General features: G+C 36.7%; 1 protein-coding gene across 1 annotated transcript; it reads right to left on the bottom strand.

Moving 5' to 3' along the window:
- Window positions 1-1,576: 1,576 nt before the first annotated feature.
- GCK72_015264 (uncharacterized protein) lies at window positions 1,577-11,007 on the bottom strand (the record flags this gene model as incomplete). Its single annotated transcript, XM_053730741.1, has 7 exons — window positions 1,577-1,844; window positions 2,628-2,705; window positions 2,758-3,063; window positions 3,220-3,309; window positions 3,376-3,594; window positions 4,498-4,620; window positions 10,880-11,007. The coding sequence occupies 7 exons, from the start codon at window positions 11,005-11,007 to the stop codon at window positions 1,577-1,579; spliced, it is 1,212 nt and encodes a 403-aa protein (XP_053585513.1).
- Between the last annotated feature and the right edge of the window lie 570 nt (window positions 11,008-11,577).

The following is an 11,577-nucleotide window of genomic DNA, read 5'->3' as shown; positions in this document are numbered from 1 at the left end:
TAAATTCACTGAAAAAAATGGAAAAACTTTATTTTTCGCAGATTATTTGTATTGAAAAAGGATTAAAATCTTGGAAAAGTTCATCTTTCAAATGAACAACTATTAACAAATCACCAAAAACAAAAATTTCTGGTTGCAAGCTTAAAATGCGTACAATGCATTTTAATTGACGAGCAAGTTTGGTACAGTAACCTGCAGTCAATAAAAATAGAGGATTTAAGCATTTTCTGCAGTGGTTTTTTATGCGAAAATGGTAAACAGCGATATTAGTGAGAAAATTTTTCAGAAAAAATTACAAAAATTGCTGAAAATCACAATTTCGGCCAAGAAATCTAAATTGCGTACAATGCATTTAATTTGACGAGCAAAATTTATTACAGTAGACTAAAACTTTTTAAAAAGTGGAAAATACATCGAAAAACACAATAGTTAGCAATAAACGAATAAGAGAACAACTTTTATTTTTGCATATGATCATTGAAACATCAACGGAAACCTGCAAATCGGATTAGAATTCGAAGAACTTGAATTTGAATATATTTTGTACAATGCATTTAATTTGACGCCCAAGTTGGTTACTGTAACGGATGCTATGCTGAAAATTTCATGAAAATTAAGAAAATTGTGGGAAACAATCTGTAATTTTTGTGAAAATGAGGCATAAATTAATTGAAAACACAAGAAAAATTTATTTCGAAGAATCGCTAAAAAAAATCGGCGTGAATGATGAATTCTGCAGGGCAATTCTGTTCTGAAAAACACTTGAAAATCTGCCCAATATGTTATTTTTGTTTATTTTCTGCGCTTTTCAGCTGAATTTTGTCTGTTTTTTGACTGAAAACCGCCCAAATTCTTCAATTTTACCTGTGGCGTACAATGTACCAAACCTCACGCGCAACTTTGCCCACAGTAACCCAAAGCAGCTGAAAATCGCTGAAACCGGTGCTGTTATTCTCTCGAATTCGTTAGAATGGCTGAGCATTTTGCTAAACATATTTTCCCTGAACTCATCAAGCTCCGTAATTTTTTTTTGTGTACAAAAAAATTGATTCTCCGTGATTCGTAATCTCTGAAACTCTGAAAATAACCTGTGGCACGTTAACTGATAAAACTTGAATCGTCATGAGCAGAACAAACATATTTGTTCAAAGTTTTAATGTCTATTTTCAACCTTTTTCTCTCTGTTTGTTGCAAACACGCTCTATTGATAATCATGCTTTTATTACGGGGTTACGTGGGAGATTTGTACAGTTTAAATTGAACGAAAACTGAAGAATTTCAGAGGGGGGGACTGAGTTCTAGAATCTACAATTATGAGTGAGTGGGGGGAAAAGGGGGAAGGGAAAGCTATGTACAAAAGGAAGAAACCCGGCGGAAAATTAAAATTTTGGTGGGGTTAAGCTGCTGATGAAAAATCGATTTTTGGCCGCTCTCTTGGAGAGGCTGAGTATCTCGAAAAAGCTGTTCATATATATGGTGTATGCACATTTTAAAAACGGGAGGAAAGGGGCTCAAAATACAAAAAAAAACAATATACACATATGGAATGTGGTGAAACTGAAAAACAATTGAGTTTTTAGAATTCCTCATCCCATCCACTTTCATCGACTCCTGACGAGAAATTATCGAAAGCTGGGAACGTGTCGAAATTCGAAGTGTCCACTTCATTCGATACCGATGGAATGTATGGGGGACGGATACGGTGGGCACGGAATCCGACGAAATCAAAGTTGTCGAACCAGATGTAATGACGGATCTCTCCGATGTCACCGAATCCGAGCCGTTCGGTTGGTTCGTACTTGCAGAGGGATAGCATCATGTCGATAGCCTCTTTTGTGACGAATCTGGAAAATTGGGTGGTTAGAAATTATCGGATATATTTTTCTAAGCTAGAAGAAAATCTACCGGTCATTTTGAGCCTAAAATCTAGTTTCTAGGTGTTAAATTCAAAAAGTTACAGATTTTCGAAAATTTTCGAAAATCTGAAAATCACTCTTTTGCTTATAACACAACAGGTTTTGAACCAATCCTCATGATATTTATATTTTCAGAATCAGCAAGAAAAGACGGTCCAGAAAAGTATAATCATGACTATATTTGAAAAATCTGAAAATTTTCAGTTTTTACTGTTTCAAACTAGTTCCAAGTAATTTTCAAGGAATAACCCGATAATTGGAAAATCTCTCATGCTTCAGTAGCACAAAAACTTCAAAAGTAGCAGATTTTCGAACATTTTCGAAAATCTGAAAATCACTCTTTCATTCATAACTCAACAGGTTTCGTACCAATTTTCAAGATAATTAGATTTTCAGAATCAACAAAATAAGACGGTTCAGAAAAGTATAATCATGACTATATTTGAAAAATCTGAAATTTTTCAGTTTTTTTGTTTTTTTAAAAAGAATAATGCGACAATTTGTATGTTGCTCATCTTTTAGTAGCACGAAGACTTCAAAAGTTACAGAATTTCAAAAATTGTCGAAAATCTGAAAATCCACGTTTCAGTCATAACTTGCTCTTTTTCGGTTCAAATTCTTAATAACACAAGATTTTCAGAATCAGCAAAACTAAGCTGTATACTCATGACCTGATAACCCTCTTATCATCTCTACAGTAACCCTTCTTACCTTGGCCACGCCCACTTTTCCAATCCCTTCAAAATCGCATTATACGTCACCATTGGATCGGTACTGGAGAATGGAGGTCTGAAAATTTGAACTTATTGATTCGCCCCCTCTTAAATCTTGAATCACTTACGATCCAGTCAACAATTCGCACATGAAAATTCCGAGTGCCCAAATGTCGACAGACAAATCGTGTCCCTTATTCAACACAATTTCCGGTGCCACGTACTCGGCTGTTCCACAGAATGTCCACGTCCTTCCACCGTTTCTCAGCTTCTTCGCGAACCCGAAATCGACCAATTTAGGCCATCCGTTACGGTCCAAAAGCATGTTCTCCGGTTTCAGATCTCGATAGACAATGTTTTTTCGGTGGAGGTACTCGAGGGCTTCCATCGCTCCGGCACAGTAGAAACGAGTCAAATCGTTGTCGAAACGACCCCTGGAACAGTGAAAATTAGTACTCGATAATTGGAGGATGCTTTTAATTACTCTTAATTACTTCGTCATCTATCTCAAATAAAAAATATAAAAGAAAAACGTACTCTGTTAGTAAAAGCCTAAAGTAATACAGTAACCCTAAAGGAGAAGTACGAACTTTTTGCGGAGAATCGTCCAGATCTCTCCACCAATTAATGGCTCCATCAACATGTAGATCTTCTCGCTGTCACGATACGTTTTGTAGAGTCTGAAAATTATTTATTTATTTTTTTGTCCACTAGGTCTGTAAGTATGCAAATGTGCTCCAACTCACCCAACAATATAATCACAATCACAATTCATCAATATCCGGCGTTCGGAGACAACGTGACTCTCTTGTTTCGTCTCCACAATATGTGCCTTATTCATTATTTTCAATGCGTACGTTCTCTCGGCTGACCGTACCAATTCGACGCGTCCGAATCCTCCCATTCCGAGTGTTGAGACACGTTGAAGGTCCTCTAACTCAATATCGGACTCTTCGAGTGCATGACTGAAACACAGTAATGTTGATCGACGTGACGGCATTATTATCACAAAACTAGATGTCTTAATTTTAGGGCCTACTGTCTGCGCGGCGGAGCAGGAGCAAGAAGAACAAAAAATCGTACACATGTTTGTGTGACTAAGGAGAAGAAAAACAAAAAGGAGAACAAAGTCTGTGCATGCTTGAGACACGTGGACAGTGTCCTCGGGTTCTTTGTGTTTCACTGGTTCATCAGTGAGTGTAATGTGTAATGTGAGTGAGAGCAAAAGGTTTTTGTTGCGAAAATAACTTTTAGCAGAGAACAGATTTTGGGAACTTTTGACTTATGGAGTTGTGCCGCTTAACTAGAAAATTTTCGAAAAAAATCTGAAAATCTTACAACGCTTATAACTAAGTGTGCATTAGCACTTGTAATTTGAAATTACTACTAATCGAAAGCCCTTGAAATTCTCTATAAAAGCATTGGACGGATTTTTGATAGCTTCCAATATCAGCGTTGTACAGGCGGTGCAAACTTAGTACACTGTATCCTTATTAACTTAGCGCTTACTGTAGGTAGGGAGGTCAAACTTATACCGTTGGAAAGCCCTTGAAATTCTCCACAAAATCATCGGACGGATTTTTGGTACCGCTTGAAATAATACTAAAATGGCATTTCTTGTACGGGCGGTGCAAAAACCTCGAAAAAACTCATTGCCTACTGTAGCTATCTAGGTCAAGCGTGTACCATAAGAAAGCCCAGAAAATTCTCTGCAAAAGTATCGGACGGATATTCGGTATTGCTTGTACGGGCGGTGCAAAAAACTTTGCTAACTCATTTCCTACTATAGCTATCTAGGTCAAACCTGTACCATTCAAAAGCCCTTGAAATTCTCTACAAAATAATAAAAAGGTATCCCATATACTCACCTCGCTTTCGGTCGTATTTCATCGTCCAAATCGGTGGTGTCAAGAGCTTTACACAATTGTTCGACGTGCATTTTGATCAGTAGTGCTGGTCCTTCGAGGACAAAGAATCGTTCGAAACGACCTCTGAAATGGACACAATGGAATGTGGAGGACACGTGGCATATAGTGGAGAATAATTTATGATATTTCAATGAAGAGAGAGCATGATGTGTGTATGTGGCTGGGTATGGGAGCTCATGCGTTGTGGGAAAAGAAGGGAGAAATGAAATGAAAAAAGGCAAATATTTGGTTTCGAGGGAGAAGAAAAGGAGAGAGAGAGTGGGGTAGACGAATTGGCGGCAAGATGGTTCACAAACCGTAATCGTTCCGGAAAAGCTGGATCCACTAAGCACAACGTCACAGAATAGAAATGGCGCGGAGGAGAAGCTACGTGAAGATGATTAGTGAGAGAGAGAGGTGTGGAGTGCACTTATTAACTTTTTTGAGAGTACTGTAGTTGGGGAGGGGTCAAATTTATATAGTTTGAGAGAGGAAATTAAGAAAAGCTGAAGATCTTATAACTAAGTTTACATTAGCACTAGCAATTTGAAATTACTACCAATCAAAAGCCCAGAAAATTCTCTACAAAAGCATCGAACCGATTTTTGGTAACTTCCAAAATCAGGGTTGTACGGGCGGTGCAAACTGAGTACACTGTAACCTTATTAGCTCAGTGCTTACTGTAGGTAGGGAGGTCAAACCTGTACCGCTGGAAAGCTCAGAAAATTCTCTACAAAAGCATTAAACAAAATTTCGTGCTGAAAATCGTAGAACGCTTATAACTATGTCTGCATTAGCGCTAACAATTTGAAATTACTACCAATCCAAGAGCTTTACACCATGGAAATTCTCTACAAAAGTATCGGACGAATTTTTGACATTTTCCAAAATCACCGTTGTACGGGCGGTGCAAACCAAATAGGTCAAACTTGTACCCTTAGAACGCCCAGGAAATTTGCTACATATTCATGAATACAGTAACCTCAGTAAACAAGACAACAAATAATGAAAAGTGAAAATAAATGTCAAGAACATCTATATATATATACTAGACATAATTGCCGCTTGTTTGAGATGTGTCTGACTGAAAAAATCGCCCCGCCACCTCGAGATAGCAGAGGGGGAGAAGTGGGGCGTGGCCTGGGTGCCTGGGGGCGGGATGAGAAATATAGAGAATTGAGAGAAGAGAGAATGACAGAGAAGATGGGCGTGGCTTTCAGCAAAAGAGACGACAGAGAAGACAGAGGGCACGTGGACCATCAGAGGATGGTAACTGGATGACCAAACTACGAGACGTCGATTATGGAAGAAAACAATCAACATCTTAATAGAGATTGACTGTCTAGAAGAGGAGGGATACTGTAGTTTTGTATTCTATAAACTTTATGAAAAAATAAAAAAATCTGAAAAATTTGCACCTAACTTTTTACACTTCGGGTCAAATATTTGCACCTAAAAACTGAACATTTTTGAACCCAAAATTTTTTTCAGCAATTTTTTTCTACAGTTTCAGTGTAAATGCTTATTTGTATAGCCTAAGTTAAAATAGTTAATTTTCCTAGTAAGTAGAAAATATAATATTTTACACATAAATCAGCTAAAAATGTTAAAATTTGACAAAGTTATGAGAGTTAGAATATTGAAAAAAAAATCAAAAATTGTTTTTTTGAAATGTTTTTTTTTTCAACTTTCAAAAAACCAATATCCCAATCGATTTTTGAAAATTTTCAGAGATTTTATACTTAAAATATAGGAAAGTTCAAGGGCTACAGTGTGGTATATGAATCAATTGAAAATATAGAAATTTGACAAAGTTATGAAAGTTTGAAAATTAAAAAAAAACACACTTCTTGGAATTTTTTGAAGGTTTTTTTTTTCAATTTTCAAGGTACCGTATCTCAGCCAGTTTTGAAGTTAATTAAACGTAATTTAGCTTAAAATATAGCAAATTTTAAGTGCAACAATTCGGTATAAATTTTACTATACCTAACTTTCCACCAGGGTTAGTAAACGCGCTCTAACGACAGTAGCTCAGAATTTTTATTTGTTTGGTTCAATCAACATTACATTAGTGCGCTTATTCCCTTTGTCTTACTATGAAATATTGAAACAGTACAATTTTGTTCATATCACTCCAAAAAACACGCGACCGCTCGTTTTCTGATTTCTAGATGCGTCAGCAGTTTCAGCCTCTCTTTCCATAAAATTTGAATTTTGATCCGAATCTGATACTAAAATAATTCTCGGAAGAGAGAATGCACCACCCGCGTGCCCTTGTTTTAACCCTCTTAACATCATATAATCACATTTTGATACGAGGGGGTACTGTAGGCTTAAACTGGTCAAAAAGTTCATGGAAGTTTGATCTGCAGGTGTCTGTAGATAATTACAGTAGTCCCACCTGTCAGACTGTCATCTCAAAAAAAGAATTGGAGACAATGAAGTAGCAGTCTTATCACTTCGTTTTCTATTTCTATTATCAGAGAATTTGCAGCATGAATGTCACCCCACTCCCCCCTTTTTTTCACAATTCCGCCTTAAAATTCCTGTTTCTACAAGAAAATGCTGGAAATTTTTAATTTTTTCGCTGGGGGGGAGAATTTGGTCCCCCAACTAGCAAAAAGGAGGGTCTGTGTGGAAATCACGTGATGAGTAAAGAACAGAAAAGATATGAGGAGAGAGTGTGGAAAAACAAGAGACGCAGAGAGAAATGAAAATTGATTTGATTGGAGAAGAAGAGAGTGTTCTTCTGCTGAAAATGAGGGGGATTTTTCCCATTTTTCAATGAAAAGTGAGTCAGGATGGATGAGAAACCGTGAAAAAATCATAACAAAATCTGATGAAACAATATGAAATTTGTTCAGAAAAAAGGCAATACCTAAAAATTAAAGAAAATTAAATTTAGATTCTTTGAAACAGTAATTTTTTGTGAAGAACGACACGCTTCTTACAATCGCGCTCTACAGAAACCTACCAAAATAGTGTGCAAAATTTAGAGGCTCAGAGAAAAAAGGCATTTTGGTGGAGCGCAGTTGTATGAACCGTAGATCAAAAAATTCTGTACATTTTGAGCTACCTTACAGATTGAAAGCTCTTATAGCGATTTTAATTTAGAATTTTTTTTTCGGTTTCAAAAAATTTTGATCTACATAACTGAATATGTATTCCTAGTTGGTGTATCATACATGTTGGACAGATTTTTTTTTACTGTTTCAAGTTTCAAACTAATATTTCTAGCCAACGTGCAGCTTCAATAAATACGGAGCACACGTTTCAATTAACAAGAAATCATTTATTACAAAAAACCTAATCTGACGTAACCCTCCTCAAAAAAAGAAAAGTTGAAACAAAATACATAGAAATTCCAAGAAGTGTCATTTTCAGACATGTCTGTGTCATAAAAGGGGAGGCGGGAAACAATGTGTGTATAGAAAAATGGGGGGGGGGGGGGGTTGAAAAAGGGAAACAAATGAAATCAAACCATCAGAAACTAGAACAGAAATGTCTAGGGAACGCGCTCCATCAGAACTCAAAAAGTCCGGTAGAGCGCGGTTGCTTACTTGTTAAGGAACATCGCTCTATTTGAGTTGTGGAAGTTCAAAAAGTTCAGTAGAGCGCGTTTGCAATACTGGGAGGAGAAGGCCAAGTGCTTAGCCTATACAAGCGAAGAGTCTATTAGCTCGGCACAGTTCTTACAACTGCGCTCCACCGAAATGCCCTTGAGAAATGTTCCTTTTTCTCTGAGTCTCTCAATTTCGCGCACAATTTTCTTCGGTTTCGGTAGAGCGCGGTTGTAGGAAATGCCGTGTTAGTAGAGAAGTTCAGAATGCTCGACAGAGCGCATTTACCAAAAATTGGAGACCAAATACTTAGCATACCTAGTCTGCACTATGACAAATTTACTACAATCAACACCTATTTATACTCCTCAGATACACAAACAATCGAAACCAAACAACCAAAATAGAAACAATATCAAAATGTCTCTCCTCTTTGAATCAAAGTTTTAATGTTTCTGATCATAAACTGATGCACACACCGGGGTGGTCCATCAGCTGTTGTCATTAGAGACTAGAGGCGTCTAGAGAGAATTAGACGCGTCGCGTGTTACCGAGATCAAACAATGTGTTTTCCGCGCGTAGACACCTTCCGCACGTATTAATATGCACGGAGGAATAATTATTGAGAGGTGCGGTCGGTGATCGGTTGACGGTTTGATCTCTGTCTTTGAAGGAGAGCGACGAAATGATTTTTAAGGGTGTCTCTTTTGTTTAATATGGCTTGTTAATTGCGCTCTATTGATGTAAACAACGGTCGTGGGAAGATTGCGTAGGTCAAAACTTTTTTGAAAAATTTGAAGAATTTTAGAAACAATTTTTTACTGTTTCAATAGAAAATTATTTTGGAACCTGGCAGAAATGTGTAATGGGAATCGCATATTTGGTGGATAATACTAAAACAATCAAGTTCACAAAACATGTCCATGAAGCGCATTTACTGACTTGCTAGTTTTGAATATGGAATTCAGAGATATGAGAGTTCCCGGCGAAAATTTTTTTTCACTGTTTCAATTGAATATTGTAATATTGTATTGGAAGCTAGCTAGAATGTTACCATTTTTTTCGCCACTTTGTTAATTTTTTGATATTTTTTGTTTTTTGCAAGATTTTTTCACTGTTTCAAAAAAAAATTCGTGAGACTTTCTAGATGTGTGCTAATTGCTTTCAATTACTCAGCTATCAGCAGAAGTTAAATTTTTTATTTTGTCATTGGAGCGCATTTACAGACCGTATCTTTTTGAAAAACTTTGAAAATGTGACAATATCTTTTATTTTTGAAGTTTTCGCAAAAACTGTTACTGTTTCAGACAAAATTTATTCCAAGAAGATTTCGAAAAGAATGTTTAGATTCTACCTTTTTTCACCGATACGAACTGGTTTTAAGAATTTTATCACTGGAGCGCGTTTGCAACATTTCAAAGTTTGAAAACACTTATAACCGTTTTCAATGGTTTTCCTACCACAATGTGCATCGTCTACAACACTGTAGCAGAACTTTTTTTTTTCACTGTTTCAAAAATTTTCAAATAAAATTGAAATGAAAAGCGGCTAATTATTTTAAGGAACGCGCTGTTATTCTTGAATCCTTTTCCCCTAATTCAAATATTTTTTGTATTTTTCTATTATCAATCTTCAAGTCAACTCGAATGCAAGACAAAAGCCGATTATGTATCATTTAGTGCCAGGGTAAAAAGTGAAAGTTAAAGAACATACACACGTGTCCTCTCTCAATTCAAAATATTTGATTGATAGTTGAAGAGCAAAGGTCATTTGGAGACACAGACAGTGTACTTTCGGTGGCAAATAAAAATTTTTTGATCTACGTCATTTTTTCCGCGAATCTGACTCATTTATTGTGTTCTGTGACCCCTGTTAGTATATAGTTTAGAGTTATGAGTAGGCTGTGGGGCCACCTATGACGGAAATTCGAGACCTCACAGAGAGAACAATAATATAAACAGATCACTCTTTCCTCGCTTTACGATTTTTGACATGATTCAGGAGTCAGAGAGGGATCAGGATCAAAGGGGAGCAGGAGTAAAGTGCATGGGGTCAGGTGTTATTAGTAGTTCTCAGGAGGACTCAAAGAAGAAGAAAAAGAAGAGAATAAGAAGAGTTCAAAGTGCGTTTAGAATTAGTCTGGGGTTGCAAGGAGGGTGCAGTTTAAAAACTACAAAGTGTTACAAAAAATTTGATCTACCTGGAATTTAGGTTAGTAGAAGGAATTGTTGGGGAGATATAGAAAAACAGGGAGATGTAAGGCTTGTTAAAACGCTTGTCCCTCAAAAACTACAACCGCTACAAAAAAGTTGTCAATTAGCAAAATAATCAGCGCAAAATTTTCTATGTTTTACATGTTGATCACTTCTTTGTAGCTACTTTAGATTTTGAGATACATCCGTTTCAAGTTTGAAAGCAATTTAGTTTATTAAAACGTTTCTATCTCAAAAATTACGCTAGCTACAAAAAATTTACCAACTAACAAAATGATCTCCATAAAATTTCAAACATTTTGTTAGTTGACAACTTTTTTGTGCCTACTCTTGTTTTTGAGGTACATCCGCTTTAAGTTCGCATGCAAGAGGAAGCAGACAGCTAGACTCTCGAGCTTCTCTGCGCCCTCTCTCTCTCTCTCTACTCCGTTCCAATGTAGTTCTCCACTACAAAAATAGTACAAGACATCATAGTTCATGCCTCCATCATGCTCTCTTTTTATCACAAATGCACACTGTGCATGTGCCTACGATTCGTACAACTTTCACTTTTTTGCTCTTAAAACTCACTTCCTTCCACCGCGGAGTTCAAAGTCTTGACCGGCGACAATCTTGCTGACTTCTCCCTGATCGTCGCATATTATCTGGAATAAGGGGAAATTAATATAGAGTGGAGGGATGGAAATCGATGATGACATAGCAACAAGAGCTATCACTAATAAATCTCATAATTTTTGTGAAACAGTGAAAATTTTCACTGTTTCAAAAAGTTATGTTTTTGGGAATTCTAGTGATGGATTATTTAGTTTCTCAATGAATGTGGATTGCAATTTCAAATTTTTCACAGTTTCAGACAAGTCTTTTTTAGAAAAACAGAGAGACCATGAAGACGCAGAGAAACAAGGGATCTTCTCTGCGCCCTCTCTTTATGTGAGGCTTGTTAAAACGCTTGTATCTCAAGAACTATGCTAGCTACAAAAAAGCTTTTAACTAACAAAATAATATGCGTAAAATTTCAAACATATTGATAGTTGACAACTTTTTTGTAGCTACTATTGGTTTTGAGGTATAGCCGCTTTAAGTTTCAGAAGACGCATTTTCCTCTTCTGCGCTCCATTCCACGCTCGACTCCCTTTCGTTTCCATTAATTTCTTCTAGTAACCGTTCTATTTTAAACCCAATTCAGTAACCTTCTGGCGTGTCATAATCATCCCTTCCAAAACGAAAAAGAAGACAAAGAAAAGCGAGAACCGGTCGAAAGTGTACAC

The sequence above is a fragment of the Caenorhabditis remanei genome, chromosome IV, assembly GCF_010183535.1.
Source record: "Caenorhabditis remanei strain PX506 chromosome IV, whole genome shotgun sequence".
In the NCBI taxonomy this organism is placed as follows: domain Eukaryota; kingdom Metazoa; phylum Nematoda; class Chromadorea; order Rhabditida; family Rhabditidae; genus Caenorhabditis; species Caenorhabditis remanei.
Note: the sequence above shows the minus strand (reverse complement) of the source record. Positions and strands in the feature narration are given on the sequence as shown.